This window comes from Capricornis sumatraensis, chromosome 21 (assembly GCF_032405125.1).
Source record: "Capricornis sumatraensis isolate serow.1 chromosome 21, serow.2, whole genome shotgun sequence".
Lineage (NCBI taxonomy): Eukaryota > Metazoa > Chordata > Mammalia > Artiodactyla > Bovidae > Capricornis > Capricornis sumatraensis.
Window position 1 is genome coordinate 44,921,901 of NC_091089.1, and position 18,844 is coordinate 44,940,744.

At 53.8% G+C, this 18,844-nt stretch overlaps 1 protein-coding gene across 1 annotated transcript in view; it reads left to right on the forward strand.

The window, feature by feature from the left end:
* The window catches only part of APCDD1 (APC down-regulated 1), a 32,470-nt gene extending 13,916 nt beyond the window's left edge, over window positions 1-18,554 (forward strand). The window contains exons 2-5 of the mRNA XM_068993771.1: window positions 59-242; window positions 3,427-3,958; window positions 16,159-16,480; window positions 16,679-18,554. Of these exons, the coding sequence (XP_068849872.1) occupies window positions 59-242; window positions 3,427-3,958; window positions 16,159-16,480; window positions 16,679-17,130 (1,490 nt within the window). The 3' untranslated portion in view covers window positions 17,131-18,554. The remainder of the gene's footprint in view (window positions 1-58; window positions 243-3,426; window positions 3,959-16,158; window positions 16,481-16,678) is intronic.
* Window positions 18,555-18,844: the final 290 nt, after the last annotated feature.

Here is an 18,844-nt window from a genome sequence, read left to right on the forward strand (position 1 = left end):
CCGCCAGCCTCACGTCTCTAGGGCTCCACTGACACCTGCTTCCATATTTCTGTTTCAGGGCTGGGAGAGGGCTCTGCTCTCCTTCATCCGGACAGCAGGACCCATCCCAGGTCCTTGGAGAAAAGTGCCTGGCGGGCCTTCAAGGAATCCCAGTGTCATCACATGCTCAAACACCTCCACAATGGAGCCAGGATCACCGTGCAGATGCCACCCGCCATCGAGGGCCACTGGGTGTCCACTGGGTAAGCGGCTGGGTGCGAGGGCCCAGCAAGTGCACTTCTTAGGGTTTCTCAGGCTCACAGAGACTTTCTAGAACCCACAGTGATCCTGGGGTTGTCTGAGTTCTCACTCAGAGCCAAGCGACTCTTGGAAGCCTGGGTTGATGAAGAAACAGCTCGGTCCTGCAGAAATCTTAGCCTGGGCAGTGGGGATATGGTGCCACTGTGAAGCCACCTGGGAGTGAAAGCGTCCTTGTTTACTGAACCTGAGGACCACTCGTGTATGAAAAGAAACCATTAGCAAGTGAAATTAGCAAGGAGTCTGTGTTTCACCAACCCTGAAACATGACGTGCAAGCTTCTGATGGTCTAAATAGTCTAGCGGTATTCTGGTAAGTTGATATCCAGCTTCAGAGTCTGAGAATACGTTAAAAGGGACCCACACCGCCTGGACCAGCCAGGGCACAGCTCTTGGCTTCTTTTCCAGGCTGTGGAGCTAAGATTTATCCCGGTTTGAGCTCTGGCTTATCTTCCATTAGAGCTTTTAAAAATAGCCCAGAGGCAGACCTGTAGTCTTCACCCTACCCATTAAATTGTTGCAAATTCACATGGCTAACTAGGCTAAGGAATAGTGGGATCTGATGCCTTCTGTGCAGACCCTGCCCAGGTGCCTCAGGGAGGGTTCACAGGCATCCGGAGAAGAGAGAAAAAAACGAATAAGACAAGGAAGACCCAGAGGTTTTTTTTTTTTTTTTTTTCCTCCTAAAAATGGGGTTTCTCAGAATAACCTCCTCATCAGTATTGGCACAATCTTAACGCAGTGTACTTTTAAATAATTTATCATTTTGTTCAACAAATACTTCTGAAGTGCACAAATGTTTACTGCGCCTGAGCACAGTTCTAGATTTTGTGTGTGTAGCAGGGAATCAAACAGACACGTCTTAAGGAATTTCACAAATCAACACACAAAGAAGTGTTATGAGGAGGGAAAAAAACAACAGGTGCTCCAGGAGAATTTCAGGGCCCCTATTTTAGGACAGGCTGGGGTGGGAAGGCCTACCAAGATGAGGACACTTGAGCTGAGATGTCCTTGGCCGTGCAAGACTGGGAACAGCTCTTGCTCTGGGTCAAGCAGACGCTGGACTGAAGAAGCACCATGGTAGCCCTTGTGCCTGGGGTGAGGGCAGGACAGCCCCCAGCAGGCCAAGGAGGAGGCTAAGCTGGCTCCCAGGGCCCCTGCAGGCCAAGTCTCTGTGAGTTTGGCTTTTAATGTAAGAGAACTGGGGATGCTATTGAAGAGATTTCAGCAAGGGCCCTGCTAACAGCCTGATGCAGTATGACTGAAGGATGCTCTGGCTCAAGGGGATGGTGGAGTGACTGGGGATAGTAGGGTTTCCGACCTCCTTAATCAATAGAAATCAATCAGAGGCCGGACAAGAAATTCAGGCCAGGCTTTACTGGGGCCCCTGCTGCAGCAGAGGGGAGCAAAAAGAAGTAATAGGTTGCCTTGCTCGCTCAGGTGGCTCAGTGGTAAAGCATCCGCCGGCCAATGCAGGACACTCAGGTTCGATCCCTGGGTTGGGAAGATCCCCTGGAGGAGGAAATGGCAACCCATCCCAGTACTCTTGCCTGGGACATCCCATGGACATCCCATGGCAGGCTACACCCCATGGAGTCACAAGAGTCAGACACGACTTAGCGGCTAAACAAGGATAACAGCAACCCCCCAAGGGAAGGGCGAGCTTGTTCCTTACTTGGGATGAGGGTAGGGGGTGTGTCCAGGGGTCGGCAGATGGGATGGCTTAGGTGGTCTGCCCACCCCTTAAGTGGCGTTCAGTGCAGGGGGTACACACAGTCCCCTGCTTTTGCTCCCGGCTCTTCAGAAGGCAGTGAGATTTCTGGTCTTTCTGTATCTTGTTGTCCATAATTTGCCCAACTGCACATGCACACAGTTATTTTTAGTCTCATAGTTTCTGTGTATCCATTGCTGGAGGAGAGGTGTATCCAGGTGCAGGCACAGCAGCCAAGGGTCCTGGGTCCCAGCCCGTCTCAACTTGGGGATGACCAGTTAAAAAGTTGGGACTATTTCCAGCTGGGGATGGCTGAGGGCTGGGTGAGGGGAGTCAGAGTTGGGGGGCTGATGGAGAAGCAAGTGGATGCGAACTCAGAACTGGATCAGCAGATTCTCAAGTGAGATGAGATGTGAGAAGTCAGTGGCTGCTAAGTCGCTTCAGTCGTGTCTGACTCTGTGTGACCCCATAGACAGCAGCCCACCAAGCTCCCCCATCCCTGGGATTCTCCAGGCAAGAATACTGGAGTGGGCTGCCATTTCCTTCTCCAAAGCATGAAAGTGAAAAGTGAAAGTGAAGTCGCTCAGTCGTGTCTGACTCTCAGCGAGAAGTCAGTGGTGCTCTTGTCTAAACCACGGCAGCAGACATGAATGCCTGCTTACACGGAAGGACTCCTCTCTCCCTGGGGGATGGGGGGAATGTGGGTTTCCTCTCCCTCTGTCACAGAGACAGATGCTCAGAGGACCACTGGGTGCCATATGTCCACTCAGCACCTGCTGGCAGGTGAAGGTCTCTCCCCAGCGAATGGTACCCGCTTCCAGTAATGCTCAGTTGTGTCTGACTCTTTGTGGACTGCAGCCCCCAGTGGGTGGGATTTTCCAGGCAAGAATACTGGAGTGGGTTGCCATTTCCTCCTCCTCTTCCTGACCCAGGGATCAGTCTCACATCTCCTGCATCTCTTGCACTGCAGGTGGATTCTTTCCAACTGAGCCATGGGGGAAGCCCTGATGCCCACCCACCAGTTTGTAAACAGTAATCTTGAGAACCACTGGCCTTTGGGATGTCGGCTTCACAGCTTGATTTAGCCACACACGGCTCAAACCAGATTTACCATACTTACTAGGTTTATATATAAATAATAGACACAAGCAGGTTAAAGGCCAAGACTGGTGAGAGGAATGTCCCAAGGTCACCAAGACTAGGATCTGGCTAGAAGTGATGAGTGGACAGATTCTCTGGCCAACCCATTGACCGCCAGCTGTGAGGTGTGGGGTTGGACCCCTGTGATGACCTCCCCCACTTAATGTGCTCACAGGATCCCTCCATTTCTCTGTAGCTGTGAGGTGAGGGGTTGGGCCCCTGTGATGCCCCCCTCCTGTGGCTCCGGGCTCACTGGGTCTCTGCCCCACTTTCCTGCAGCTGTGAGGTGCGGTCGGGCCCCGAGTTCATCACCAGGTCCTACCGATTCTACCACAACAACACGTTCAAGGCCTACCAGTTCTACTATGGCGGCAACCGCTGCACCAGCCCCACCTACACGTTGGTGGTCCGCGGCAAGATCCGCCTGCGCCAGGCCTCCTGGATCATCCGCGGCGGCACCGAGGCCGACTACCAGCTGCACCGCGTGCAGGTCGTGTGCCACTCAGAGGCGGTGGCCGAGCGGCTGGGGCAGCTGGTCAACCGCACGTGCCCCGGCTTCGTGCCTGCCGGGGCCGCCTGGGTGCAGGACGTGCCCTACGACCTGTGGCGGGAGGAGGGCGGGCGCGAGTGCACGCGGGCCGTGAACTTCGCCATGCACGAGCTGCAGCTGGTGCGCGTGGAGAAGCAGCACCTGCCGCACAGCCTGGACCGCCTGGTGGAGGAGCTTTTCCTCGGGGACGTGCACACCGACACCGCCCAGAGGATGTTTTACCGGCCGTCCAGTTATCAGCCGCCGCTGCAGAACGCCAAGGTACAACGCCGCCTGCCGGATGTGGGGGGCGGAGCTAGGGGTCACCGCAACACCGATGGGCTGGGCGGTTCAGTGATCAGCCGCTGCTGCAAAAGGCCAATCCCTGGATAGGGCATGGGGGGAGGGGAGTGCCGGGCTGCATCATGGAGGGACTGGGGGGTGCCAGCTACCAGCCGCCCCAGAAGAACACCAAGGAACCCTGACCCTCACTGTGCCCCAGATGTTGGGGGGGGGGCTCTGTCACAGAGGGACCACTGGGGGTGATGGGACGGGAGGGCCGCAGGCCAGGGGACACGAACCTGGGTCAGGGCACCTGGTGATGGGGCCTGGTTTTCCCATCTGATGAGGGTGATGGTCCTGGGTTGGTGGCTCAGAAGGGCCTTGGTGGCCATCCTTGAAAATTTCTAAGTCTTCTTTCTGTCCTGACCCTCTGGGAGCTTCTTCTATGAGTCCGAGAGGAAAGCTTGCAGGAAATGGAGAGGTGTTATGATCTTAGCACCTGGGAAGACAGAGGGGCAGCCAGGTGGGGATCCCCTGGCCCTGGAGGTGGGTGTAGGGGTGGGGGCTGTGGACCCTTAGAGCCTCCTGCTCTGTCTCCACAACCCTGTGAGGCCTCCACGACCACCCTCTTAGAAGAGCAAGCAGCTGAAATGTGAGGGGTGGTCTCCTGCCCTGGGTCACTGGTTAGTGACTTTCAGAGTCAGAGCTTGAACCCAGATCTTTCCCGAGACCTCACCCTCTCCTGGTTGGACTGAGTGAGACCTAAGTCACTGTGACGCTGGGGAGGATGTGATGGGAACAATGAAAATCTTGATTGCTGACCCCCTAATTACACTTGGATTCACCAGGCGCTTCCTTCCCGCAGGCTCAGAGCCTGTGTCTTTAGTAACAGGATGGTTTCTGCCACAGAATCTGGGGAGGCAGGCAAGGGGCCTGGGTTGGAGGGGTGGGGCAGAAGACCCCCTCCCCCCCATCAGACCAGCTTTTCTGGAATCCTCTTTAGAACAGTAGCTCTTCAATCTCAGGGCTTGTCTGACTTTTGCTTGGTGGTTTATTTGTTGGATTTTTATTTTATTTTATTTATTTTATTTTTTTAATTAAACTGGGGAAAAATTGGGCTTCCCTGGTGGCTCAGCTGGTAAAGAATCCACCTGCAGTGTGGGAGACCTGGGTTCAATCCCTGGATTGGGAAGATCCCCTGGAGAAGGGAATGGCTACCCACTCCAGTATTCTGGCCTGGAGAATTCCATAGACTGTATAGTCCACGGGGTTGCAAAGAGTCGGACACGACTGAGTGACTTTCATTTTCTTGCTTTACAATGTTGTATTGGTTTCTCATCCGGTTTGTTCTCTACCCTCTGAGGGCGCTTATGCCTGGTGAGGGTACCGCATGGTATTGCCCCCCACCAGACTGCAGTTGTTTTCTTTCTGTGACTGCGAGCTTGTCCCATGAAAGTTGGGAAAGTCACCTTTGTGACGACTGTGGGACATCTGCGAGGAGGCCAGCCTGGAGATGCTGCTTCCTCTGGGTGTGTGTCTCGGGGACATCCCCTCCTTGGGCTCCAAGCAGACCCAGCTCAGGTCCGTGTGCTGTGCCCTGCAAGTTCCTGGGCTATCTGGAGCAAAGATGGGACAGAGTCATGTGGGAGAGGGCGGCCCACCTGCCCCCAGGACCCCAGGCGCCCTCACAGAGAGAGGGCAGGAAGGGGCTCTGCCTGCTCCGCAGCTGATGGAGGGGCCCCAGGCCCGGCTCCTGGGAAGTGAAAGGACGTCGTAGGACCTCTGCGGGAGGCTGCCACATCCAGACACTGTGGCTCCTCTCCAGACTCCTGGTGTTGAGACACTGTGGGAAAGGGGTTTGCAGACGTGCACTTGGTGTCCTCTGAGCCCAGTCGAGCTGACATTTACATTGTCTCTGGGAGTGAGTGTGTCACTGGCGAGGATGGCAGCTCGTCCGGAAACTCCACAGGAGCCAGAGTCCCAATGCGGCCTGGCTGAGCCTATGAGAGGATCGCCTGGGAGCAGAGCCTTTATTCCTGCTTATGGTCCAGCGAGGATGCTAGTGAGCAGGATGGTTAGGGGCCAGGAAGGAGAGGGAGGCCAGACGGAGGCCCCGTTCGCAGGAGAGGCCACAGATAGTCTGGACCTGACCTGGGGCTGTGTGTGCACATCATGGGGTCCAGGCCCTGCTTCCTCACCTGAGGACCCCCACATGGTCTCTTTGATCTCCTGTGCTCTCCTTATACCTGGAAAAGCAGGGAATGCCTGCACCCAGCTCTCTCTTCCCACCTCTGTCTCTGCCGCTTCTCAATGCTCTGTGGCTCTTAGAACAAAGTTAAAGGGTAAATCCTTGCTCCTGAGCTGGTGGCTCCAGCGAGGCACCCCCATTCCTGTGCTCACTGGGCTGACTTCCCTCACCAAGCCCTGCTGTCTGTTGGGAGAGCCAGGCTCATACCCCAGCTCCTGGAGCACACACATCTCGGAAGTGAGTCATGACATGTCAGTGTGGGGACGGAGGGTGGCAGCTATGAGGCTGACCTTCTTAGGATTTTCATAAAAAAAGTCGAGGCTTTGTTTTCTGACAATGTTGGACAGACTGCAGAATATGTGGACCTTGGAGATGGAGCCAGTCCCAGGGTCCAGGCCTCCCGGGGTCACCAGCTGCAGGCTTGACAGTGTTTTTCTGACCTCTGGAACTAAATCTTTTCTGTAAAAGAAGCAGAATTGATGGGGTTGACATGCAGAGCACTGTCAGACACTGGGAGAGGCTGCCCACCTGGCCTGCAGCAAGGAGCCCTCGGGGCAGGTGGCTTCTGCAGGGAGGGTGGCCAAGGAGGGCCACCAAGCGATGATGAGGCTGTAAGGTGGCTCCTCCTGTTTTCTCTTCCCTTCTCTGCAGGGAATGTTTCCCCAAATGCTTAAGAAGGTAAGATGAAGTCGCTCAGTCGTGTCCGACTCTTTGCGACCCCGTGGACTGTAACCTACTAGGCTTCTCCATCCATGGGATTCTCCAGGCAAGAATACTGGAGTGGATTGCCATTTCCTTCTCCAGGAATCTTCCCGACCCAGGGATCGAACCCGGGTCTCCCGCATTGGAGGCAGACGTTTTAACCTCTGAGCCACCAGGGAAGAAAACCCCAGGCCACGATCCCTCTCCTCCTTAAAGAAACGCTAAGGGTGGAGAAAGCCTTGGACCATAGAGATTACCTAGGACACACTGTTTTGTTGTTTGTTTTGTTTCAAAGGAATGTATTTAACAGTGTGAAGAGTGTGATATCGTGTGTAAAACTAGCAACAGAAGAAGAAGGTAGGCTGACCAGGGACCTGGTGTTTCTGCAATGTAGGAACAAGGAGGAGGGGACAGTACGGCCAGGGACAGACGTGCTGAGATCTTACGCTATCCAAACTCATTACCACACTCAAAACAAATTCTAAAAAGGCAGGACTCCGAGGCTCGGAGGAGCGCGGTGGCCACAGATGAAGTGGTGGCGGGCTGGGCGGACGCGGGCCAGTGTCCAGGGCCTGAGCTGTGCTCTCTGCGGAGGCCAGCCCGGCCCCGTGGCTCGGGGAGCTGAAAAGGCCCGTTCTTCTCCCGTTGTCCCTGGCATGTGCGTCTGGCCCCGCCGCTAGCAAGTGGTCAGGAAGTGTTGCTATCCCTCCCCAGGCGGGCCAGGAGAGCGGGTCAATGGGTTCGGCCTCCGGGGCCTCTCCAGAGCCCTAGGTACTGCCTGCCCACCGGCTCCCGCAGGCCCACCCTCCGACCGCCTGGGAAAGGAGGGGCTAGGGGTGCTTCCGGACAGACCACAGGCCCAGCCGCCCCCCATCTGAACCCTTCACCTCCCCTAATCGCCAGTCCTTAGAGACCTGGCTGAAAATTAGCTTAAATGCTAAATTGAGTTTAAAACCACTCGTTTCAGCCCCTCTGGAAACAGGACACCGTGTAAAAATAGAAAATTTAAATCAGCTTGTTTTTCTTAGCTTTATACAACTTTGCTGTGAGGTTCAGAGCCCTCGGCAAATACGCGATATTTGAAGAGACTCAGGTGAGCCTCCTGGGAGGATTCTTCCGGATGAAGTTGGCTACTTTTCATGAAAAAGAAAAACAGGACCCCCTAAAGTAACCCTGAAAGAAGAGGCTCAGCCTGAGTCGAGTTCAGCTTCAGGGCACGTTCCCCTCTGCCTGGATTCCTGTGCCGCGGAGGGTTAGCCAGGCGCCTTCTTTCCTCGGCAGAATCAAAAGTGATTACAGCAAAGATTGCCGGGGTCACTGGAAACACCAGGGCCTCAGGATCAAGCTTGCAAGCAAACGGAATTGGGCTTTTTCCAAAACCCTAGGCCGGTGAGGCCACAGCATCGTAAATCAGAGAGGTGTCTGCAAACCAGACCACTCTCCCCAGCCACGTGCCTGAGCTATTTGACCTGGAATGTGATGGCGGGGCTGCCCGGCAAGGAAGAAGCCCAGCAGCATGTTTTGGGGCTGCCTGAGCCCTGGGAGGAAGCAGGGGTTCCCATGTGCTTTCTGTCCTGCATTCTCTGAAGACCTCTGGGCTTGAACAGCCATTTGTCTGGAGGGAGCTTATCTTTCCAAGGCTCTTCAGGGCATGTGAGAAATACAGGTTTACTGTGACATCTGTGACATCCCAGGGACCTTGGACCATGTGGCCGTGGACAGCAGGTGTTCTGCCCAGCTCCGGGAGGCGGGTCTGCGGCAGGAAGGGTCTCTCCTTAGGCCTGTGGTTGGTGTGACTCTCGGTGGGGCGTGAGTGGGTGTCACAGGTGCACTGGTAAAAGGATCCAGAAGCTCACAGAGGAATCCGAGTCCCTGGTCTTTTCTGCCAGTGCAGGGAAAGGAGAGGGGTTTGCGGAGGTGATGGGAGTTGGAAGAGGTAGTCGAGGACGGGGCATTCAAGGAGTCAAGACTGAGACAGTGTCAGAAGCCGGCTTACCTTCAGGATGCTGCTGTAAAGAACCGTGACCCTGCCCCTGGGGCTGGGTTCTGCCCAGTGGTGATGAGATCAGCTGATGGGCTCTGGACTCTGGAGGGCTTGCTCAGGTGGACACCCCAGGGCCAAGAAATGCGTTATCACACAACGGCCACGACGCATGGCTGCTGGCCTCCACTGTGTCTGCAGAAATGTGTTTTCTTTTTCTTTTTTTTTCTTGATTCCTGAGTCCCAGATTGCTTTATTCAGGGAGTCAGCAGACCAGGAAGTTGTTGTTGTCAGGGACCATGCACGCAGTAAGCATTTCATCCCTTAAAAGGCCAGGAGGCTGGGAGGACAGCATGAGCTCCCGGGTGCAGGAAGTCAACTGTTGGGAAGTCCGGGGCGAGTCCTGGCATTCAGGGTGTTGGCCAAGCTGCGGGGAGAGGACGGAGCAGGGGTCAGACGTGGGGTCTACTGCCTTCATGGCAAACTCGACGATGAAGATGAGTCGCCTTCAGCTCTTTAAATGCTCTAGGACACAACCAAGTAAACGTTAATTCAGGGCTCCTTCTGAAACCTCCCCTACAATCATCTGTATTGAAGAGCCAGCCGTCTTCTCAAGGATCTTTCTATCCGGCTGTTGGGTCTGGGCGCAGTGTGTCTGCAATGGCAAGCTGGAGGCAGGATTCTCTCTTGTGTGATTTACAGGAAAGGTCCTTGGGAGCTCACTGCTCAGACTCTAAACCTCCTAGAAAATTGTTTCTAGGAAATTCAGTGTTGTTCCCCAGGGGACACACCCAATGCCCCATCCTACCTCCAGGACGCAGTGTTCCCTCGACTCTGCTCCAGAAGCGTCCGGCAGCCACACACAGGACTGAGGAGCAGCCGAGCCTCTCTCACCGTCTCCCATTGTCCTTCCAGCTGGGCACCTCCGTGGTGCCTGCATCACAGCTACGGGGTTGCCAGGCAGCATCTTTGTGCGGCTGAGTCCTCTTCCCTCAGCACCCGTGTCAGCTCCTGCCCGGCGGTAACCAGGCTGAGCGGGGTCTGAGCGCTGCTCCGGCCTGGCCAGACAGACTGCCAGCCTCCAGGGGTGGGGAGTGGGGCCTACGGCTTCAGTTACAGACACTCAACCCATTTCTTGCTGCAGGTCACTCCTCATGTTGAAACGCTCTTCCCCCTTAGTCATTGTGAAAGCCTGCTATTTAAGAAAAGCATCTGGGGGACTTCCCTGATAGTCCAATAGTTAAGAATCCACCTTGCAATGCAGGGGACACACGTTTGATCCCTGGTTGGGGAACTAAGATCCTACACGCCACAGAGCAGCTAAGCCTGCCTGCCGCAACTAGAGAGTCCTGTGCTGCAAGGAAGGATCCCAAGTGCCGTGACTAAGACCCGACTCAGCCAAATAAATAAATATTTTTTTAAAAAAGAAAAGCATCTTGGAAAAGAGAAATTTCACACCTGGGGCAGTATCTCAGCCTTAATTTCTGTTTCCCCACGGTTGTTCCAGTAGGTCTTGAGTTTTATTCAAGTGAAAGTGAAAATCACTCAGTCATGTCCAACTCTTTGCAATCCCATGGACTTCCCACCAGGCTTCTCTTTTCCATGAAATTCTCCAGGCAAGAATACTGGAGTGGGTTGCCACTCCTTTCTTCAGGGGATCTACCCGACCCAGGGATCGAACTTCGAACCTGGGTCTCCTGCATTGTAGGCAGATTCTTTACCATCTGAGCCACCAGGGAAGTCCAATATTCAAGCCAAGGATGGTGGTAAAAAAAATTAACAGCACACTTAACAGCGCAAATCAGAACTTTTTAAAAAATCCTGTCCACAAGACAGAAAGTTGTTCCCTTTATCCAACCATGACTGAAACTGTCCCCTTGTTGACAGTGTCCATCGAGAAGCCAGAAATCCCACACTTACTTGTGACATTTCGTTTCTTAATACCAACTGCAAGAGTTGTTTAAAATTGTGACTAGTCAAGTCAATAACAACAATAATAAAAGAAACCCAATTAAAAAATGAGTAAGGGGAGTTCCCTGGGAGTCCAGTGGTTAGGATTTCAGGCTTCCACTGCCAGGGCCCGGGTTCAGTCCCTGGATGGGGAGCTGAGGTTCCGCAAGCCATGTAGCGCAGTCACAGAAGATGTACAAATTAGCCCATAAGCGCGTGAAAGATGCTCAGCATTTCTAATCCTTAGGGAAATGCAGATCGGAACTGCAGTGGGTCACCACCTTCTCACCTACTAGGATGGCTGTTACCAAGAAAGGAGAAAGTGGCAGTTGGTGAGGATATAGAGAAATGCGGACCTTTGTGAGAAGGTACGATGTGCAGCTGCTGCGGAAAACAGTATGGCAGGTCCTCAAAACGTTAAACACAGAGTTATTGTTGTTGTTCAGTCGCTCAGGCGTGTCCAACTCTGCGACCCCATGACTGTAGCCCACCAGACTCCTCTGTCCATGGGATTCTACAGGCAAGGATACTGGGGTGGGTTGCAATGTCCTCCTCCAGAGGCTTTTCCCAACCCAGGGATCAAACCCGTGTCTCCTGCATTGACAGGCAGATTCTTTACCACTGAGTCACCAGGGAAGCCCAAAGACAGAATTACAATCCAGCAATCCCATGTATTGACCCTAAAGAATTGAAAGCAAGGTCTGAGGTATATTGGACAGCCACGTTCACAGCAGAATCGTTCACTGAACAAGGGAAAGCAGTGCAGATGTCCGCCGGCGGATGATGGCTCAATCAAATGTGCACGCACACAGTGGAGTACCACTCAGCCTTAGGAAGGAGATTCTGACACAGGCTGACATGTGAATGAACCCTGAGGACATTGTGTTAAATAAGCCAGTTTCGAGAAGGACTATATGATCCCACATATATGAGGGACCTCAAGTTGTCATACGTATTCTTAGAGACAGACAGTAGGATGCTGGTTGTCAGGGGCTCGAATGAGGGGGGACAGAGTTTCAGTTTGGGAAGATAACGTTCTGGAGACAACTGGTGGTGATGATTGGACCACTATGTGAATGCACTTTGATGGCAAATTTTATGTTATGTATATTTTACCACTACAGGGGCTTCCCAGGTGGCACTAGTGGTAAAGAACCTTCCTTCCAATGAAGGAGACGTAAGAGACATGGGTTTAATCCCTGAATTTGGAAGATCCCCTGGAGGAGGGCATGGCAACCCACTCCAGTATTCTTGCCTGGAGAATCCCATGGACAGAGAAACCTGGTGGGTTACAATCCATAGGGTTGTACAGAGTCAGACATGACTGAAGCGACTTAGGATGCATGAAGTCAAGTAACTAGTTTACAAATTTGGCAAGATCAATACCCAAGGGCCAGCTTCCTCCCACTCCCTCCCAGCTGATGGATGACCAGCTTCTCCAAAACTACCTAGCCTGCCTTTCTCTGCTGCCAACCAGAAATGGTTCAGTCAGGACCCTCACTCACATGTAGGGACCAGAGTTCAGCCAGGTCCTCATCTCAGAGTTTAGGACTGTCGTCCTTAAAGAAAAACACCAGACACCACTGTGCTGGGCATGGACCAGCCTGGGCCCCACAGTAGTGCCCCCTCCTCTGAGCTGGTTCCTTTTCTGAAGAGCAGTTGATCCCTTGTGTCATCAGAGCAGCGCTTATAAGAATGAAGACCCCTTGTTCCCACCCCATCCGCCCAGTCTAGGAATTCTGGGCACTTCCTGAATGGTATTGGTGTTTGAGGAAACAAACAGATCTTTTCAGGGACTGAGGCTCGTGTCTTCCTAGAATGGCCAGAAATGAAGTGGTCACAAGTGATGTTTTTAAATTCCCAGATAGCAAACCAAACGGTGGAAGCAGGAGCAAGCAAGTGGAGGCTGGGTCAGCCTGTCAGGACCTGCAGTGCACGTGGGCTGCGTAGGATCTGGCTCTTAGGCAGGAGTGGGGGAGCAGTCAGCAGGCTGCCAGCTGGCGAGCTCCCAGGGGAGTAGCCAAGCGGTCACTCCTGCGTGTGTTTTGGAAGCAGCCTAGTGTGTGCTCTCAGAGGGTTCTCTCTCTTTCCAGGGTGTCTCCTGTGCCACTTGGCATGGTTGCTAATAGGCACCAGCATCAGAACATTTATGAAATCTCAGAGACTTGAGTCTGAGTACTGGGCTGGTTTCACTCAGATATTGTGGACTGGAGTGGGGGAGCAGGGACAGCAGGTATAGTTTGATCAAGGTGCTGCTCACAATAACGCTTACTAGCCATTAGAGGGCTAACTTCCTGGATGCGGGAGCTCATACGATGTTACAGGCATTATATTAGCTTTCCATCCCAGACTTTGTGTATCAGAACCCCCTTTTGGGGTAAAAAAAAATTTGAAATCTTCACTTCCTAGTAATTTACAAGAAAATACATCGTGGCAAAATTACTGAATTCAGTGATGCTTTCTTTCAACTAAATTTATCTTTTTCATCCTATCATGCATTTGAAAGATCGTAGCACATATAGCAGGAAACATGCTATTTGTTTGGTCTTCCTACCAAGGGCCATGCACGCACACAGCCCCAACTCGCCGAAACTCCTCTATGCAGCCATTCTCAGCGTACAGAGTGGGACCTGCCTTAATCTGTGCTCATTTCCTACAGCATGTATGCAGGTATAACAGTCCTCATTTTATGTGTGGGGACGTTGACATGGAGATTGGTAACTTTCCTACAGTCCCCAGCTGCAGTCGCTGGCCCTTGGATCTCCTGCCATGGCTGGAATCATCATTTTTTGTGCAAAGAAGCCCTCGTGGGCTGTGTGCACGTGTCTTTCCGGTCCGTGTCCTTGTGGTGGCTTGCAGACAGCCCCCTGCTGACCCCGGGCTGTAGGGCACTTTCTTGTGTATCTCAGAGATCTGGGCAGGAAACCATACGTGCACACACACGTGGAGCCTGGGACAGAGAAGCCTCTGTGCTGCCTATTGGATCTCCTCCTCAAGCCCCAAACAAACCTCTTCTCCCGAAAACAATGCCTGGCTCCACTGATGAGCACAAGGACTGTCAGTGGGCATCACGCTGTCCCGGAAGGAGAGTGTGGAGGGGGTGACTGGAATGCCCTGGTCCCCTCCTTTGCCTGCCTGCTCTCAGGGGCAGCCCCTCTCAGAGTCAGTGTGAGGGATGGAAAGGCCTGGAGGTTGGATTTCTGCCCAGAGAACAAGTGCCTGCCTGCCGAGTGACTGACCACCTGTCAGTCCTGCCTGCAGGCTAGGAGCTGTGCCTGGTGGGCCCCAGGCGGGAGTGGGGCCAGGGTCACCCTCCCGCCACAGGGCAGTCACGTGGGCGTGGGCTTCTAGCGTGGCTGGCACCTGGCAGCCCGGGTGGGTTTACAGACCCGCGTGGTGGGAAGAGGGGCAGAGAGGATCTCCATTTTGGGGGGGCAGCCCTGGCCACGGGCCTCCTGTGCCTTGGGTCCTGCAGCCGGCAATGGCCATCTGTCTGGTCACAGAGCTGCCCTCCCAACTCCCAGACCTCAGCTTTTTCTATGAACCCCGAGCCTTGCTCCAGGCAGACAGCATCCACATGGCTGACAGTCTTGGGGCCCCTACTCGGAGGGGGTTTTCTCAGCTGCAGCCCTAGACAGCACTCGTGCAGGATCCATGTTGGTGCCCCAAGGCAGGCCCAGGCAAAGAGGCACTCCCCACAGACAAGTGGCTGCTCTCACACTAATTACATGGCTTAAAGCCATAAAGCAGGAATCACGAAGAGCTGGCACACTGTCCAGACCTCGGGCCAGCGGATACAGGTGGGTACAGGAGTGCCCACATCCTCCCTGGCCTCTGCTCTTGCCTCCTTGAGGCCAAGCCCTCATGCCCTCCTTCTTGGAGACTCCTCCCCTCATGACACAGCACCCCGAGTCACCCACGGCAACTGGAGTGCTTTTTTCCTTTTGTGTGTGTGTTCATGCTAAGTCTCTTCAGTCATGTCTGACTCTGCAACCCCATGGATTATAGCCTGCCAGGTTCCTCTGTCCATGGGATTCTCCAGGTAGGAATACTGGAGTGGGTTGCCATTCCCTTCTTCAGATCTCCCCCACCTAGGGATGGAACCTGCGGTTCTTATGTCTCCTGCATTTGCAGGTGGATTCTTTACCACTAGCGCCACCTCGGAAGCCTTTTTCCTTCTAGTGTCTCATAATTATTTTCAGTGGAAAAATCTAATTGTGGTAAAATACAGGTAACAAAGTGTACCATGTTAGCCACGTCTAGGCATCCAGTTCTGTGATGTCAAGGACATTCGGGTTGTTGTATGACCTTCCTCTCCATCCATCCTAGCCCCCAGTAACTTCTGTTCTGCTTTTGGTCTCCATGGATTTGTCCACTTGAGGTCCCTCTATGTGGGATCATACGGGGTTTGTCCTCTGTGACCAGCCCATTTCACTTGGTATAATGTCCTCTAGGTTTATCCATGTAAACACCTGCATGTGTCAGAATCCCCTTCCTTTTTCAAGGCTGAATCCTATTCCTTTGCATGTCTAGACCACATTTTCTTTATTCAGCCACTGATACACAATGTTGCTTCCGCCTTTGGATTATTGTGAATCGTGCTGACGTGAATATGGGTGAACAGATTCCTCTTTGAGGCCCTGATTTCAGTTCTTTAGGGTATAAACCAGAAGCAGGGTGCCAGGTCCTAAGTGAATTCTTTTCTGAAGCAACTACATCATTTTACATTCCCACCAGCAGTGCACTGGGGTTCCAGTTTCTCTACGTCCTCACCAAGGCTCATTTTCCGCTAGTCTTGATAGTGTGTGCTAAATCGCTTCAGCCCTGACCCTATGGACTGTAGCCCAGCATCCTCCTCTGTCCATGGGATTCTCCAGGCAAGAATACGGAGTTGCCATGCCTTCCTCCAGGGGATCTTCCCCACCCAGGAATCGAACCTGGGTCTCTCATGTCTTCTGCATTGCAGGTGGGGTTCTTTACCGCTGAGTCACTGGGGAAGCCGGGTCTTGATAGTACCCATCCTAATTGAGCAAGGTGGTGCCAGCCTTTCTTTTTGACATCAAGTGTCCAGGACAGGTGGTATGGAATAAGATGAAACAGGATTTTCAAAGGGCCTTCATATCACAGCTGAAATATTTAGGCCTGGCTCTACCATCAGCCAACACAAGCATGCACTGGTGAGAACAGGCAGGCACACACGTCCCCAGGAGCCCTCGGGTACCCTGGTTACAGGGCACGGGGCCCCGGGGGAGGCAAAGGCTGTGCGTTTGCACTGCCCTCTTGGACACCGTCTCTTCCCACCTTGTGTCTGGGCTGCAGAACCATGACCACGCCTGCGTCGCCTGCCGCATCATCCACCGCTCGGACGAGCACCGGCCGCCCCTGCTGCCCCCCAAGGCAGACCTAACTGTGGGGCTGCACGGCGAGTGGGTGAGCCAGCGCTGCGAGGTGCGGCCCGAGGTCCTCTTCCTGACACGCCACTTCATCTTCCACGACAACAACCATAGCTGGGAGGGGCACTACTATCACTACTCGGACCCCGTGTGCAAGCACCCCACCTTCACCCTCTACGCCAGGGGTCGCTACAGCCGCGGCGTGCACTCCGCCAGGGTCCTGGGTGGCACGGAGTTCGTGTTCAAAGGTAGGGCCCGCCCCGCCCTGCCCCTGGTGGTGCCTCCAGGGTGCCTGGGGTGGCCATTGGTCACATCCATGCGTGGCACCCTTTCCATCTGAGGGTCCCTCCTGTGGGCCATGGTCTGCGGGGTGGGCTGACAGCAGGGGCCTGTGAGGCGTGGTGCCACCAGCAGCCGCGTGTCATGCCATCTTGTCTCCTTGGCAGTGAACCACATGAAGGTCACCCCCATGGACGCGGCCACGGCCTCGCTCCTCAACGTCTTCAGCGGGAATGAGTGCGGGGCCGAGGGCTCCTGGCAGGTGGGCGTCCAGCAGGATGTTACCCACACCAACGGCTGCGTGGCCCTGGGCATCAGGCTGCCTCACACAGAGTACGAGATCTTCAAGATGGAGCGGGACACCCGCGGCCGCTACCTACTGTTCAATGGCCAGAGACCCAGCGACGGCTCCAGCCCGGACCGGCCCGAGAAGAGAGCCACATCCTACCAGATGCCCCTGGTGCAGTGCGCCTCATCGGCGCCCAGGCCTGAGGACTTCTCTGAGGACCCCGGGGGGCACGGGCACCGCAGCTGGGCCCCCGGGAGCAGCCCAGGTCCTCTGCTGCTGGCTGGGCTCACCGGCCTCTGGACTCTGTTACCCTGGCTCGGTCTCGGCTAGAAGTGCTGAGGGTGAGATTTTTTTTTTTCCCACACCAGGATGCCTTACAATTTACAGACTTTCTTTATGAAAAGAAGAGACACTTCTTCCTCAGATGCACTTGAGCGGCTGAGAATGGTGCTCCTACCCGCCTGCCACCCCAGCCCCCAAGCCCGCCCAGCCTGAGTCATGAGCTGTTTGAAGATTCAGCTTTGAACTCCATCCAGTAGGGTCCTGGGCCTGGGTGTCCTCACCATATAATTGCACTTTAAGGCCGCAGAGGGTTTCGGGCGAGCATGTTGGCAGAGGCAGCGGGGCGAGGGCTCCACTGTCTTCTCTTCTTCCTTTCCATCGTTGTGCGTTTTGGGGTGGAGCTCCGGCTTCAGCTTTTCCTGCTGCTTCTCTGCGGCTGTTTCCTGCTCCTGTGAACCTGCTTTGCTCTCTGAGTTCCCAGCCAGGGATGCAGAGCAGAATTGGTTGGGACTGTGATCCGGACATTTTTTTTCCATAAAGAAGAGACAGGGGAGCAGGAGAAGACATGGGTGTAAGGGAACAACCGTGCCAGCCTTTCCGCAGAAAGAGAACAAATCCACACTTTCAGATGTTGAAAAGTATCTGTAATTAAAGTTTCAGAGTCATTTAAACAATGGTCATTTTAGCTTGTTGGGAAAGGAGGTGCTGGTCTGTGCTGGTCCCTGGTTGGCTACCGGACGCTCATCACTCTTACCGCCCAGGCATGGGGTGGGGCGGTGTGTATCAGCACCCTTCCCACTGCAGACAGACAGGAGCCACAGTTCAGGGAGGATGACCCGGGTGATGCAGTGCCCGTTTGGTCTGGCCTCCTCTCTGGGGGACCCTGTCCTGGCTCACGTGGTGCCTGGAGCTTTACTCTGTCATCTCTCCTGCTTCAAAGACTAAGACTCAGAGACCACATGTGGGTGCCATGGCCCTGTCTGTCCAGAGGAGGCAGTGGGGGCGTCGTAGCCGGGTCCCCAGAGACCATTCACCCTGCTCAGGGTTCAGGCTGGGCTGACCCAGCTCTGTCACTGCAGAGAGTCTCAGGGCACCGTTGACAGAGTCTGTGAGGGTGCACGAGTCGCTGTGGCTTATTAGGAAATGTGCCCTCTGAACACTGAAGGTGGTGGCCAGTAGAGACCCATGGAGGGAAGTGTGAGTCACCGAGAGAAAGCCTGGACGTAACTAGAAGCTGGCGTGCAAACCATGATTGAGGTCAAGAGTCCCACCTGTACTTAAGATCTGCCTTTATGAGACGCTGTGGTGATAAGTTATAAGCGGGCATGGGGGACCACAGTGCTGTGTCTTTAGATGATATTTTACATTGCGGTTGAGGGGGGTTATTCCAATGAAAGTACTAACTTAATGTCTGCCCAGTTTAATAAACAGAGATGTCAGAGATACTCCCACAATATACATTTTACCTGTGGATCTATTTAATTAACGCTAATGCTGTCTTTAAAGGATATAATAAAATTATGTAAAACAACAAACAAAACCAAACTATGTTCACTGCAGAATACCTCTGTGATTTACTGTAAAAATGTTGGCTTTATAGTCACTCAGCTGGACTCAGCTGTTCACACTGTTTAAAAGTACACTCTGTGTGTACATACACACATATATACACACCCATATGCACATATACAGCAGTACACAGGTTTTAATGTGTGTATAGTGTGTGGTATGTATGTGTTTTAGGGACGAGATGACATTCATG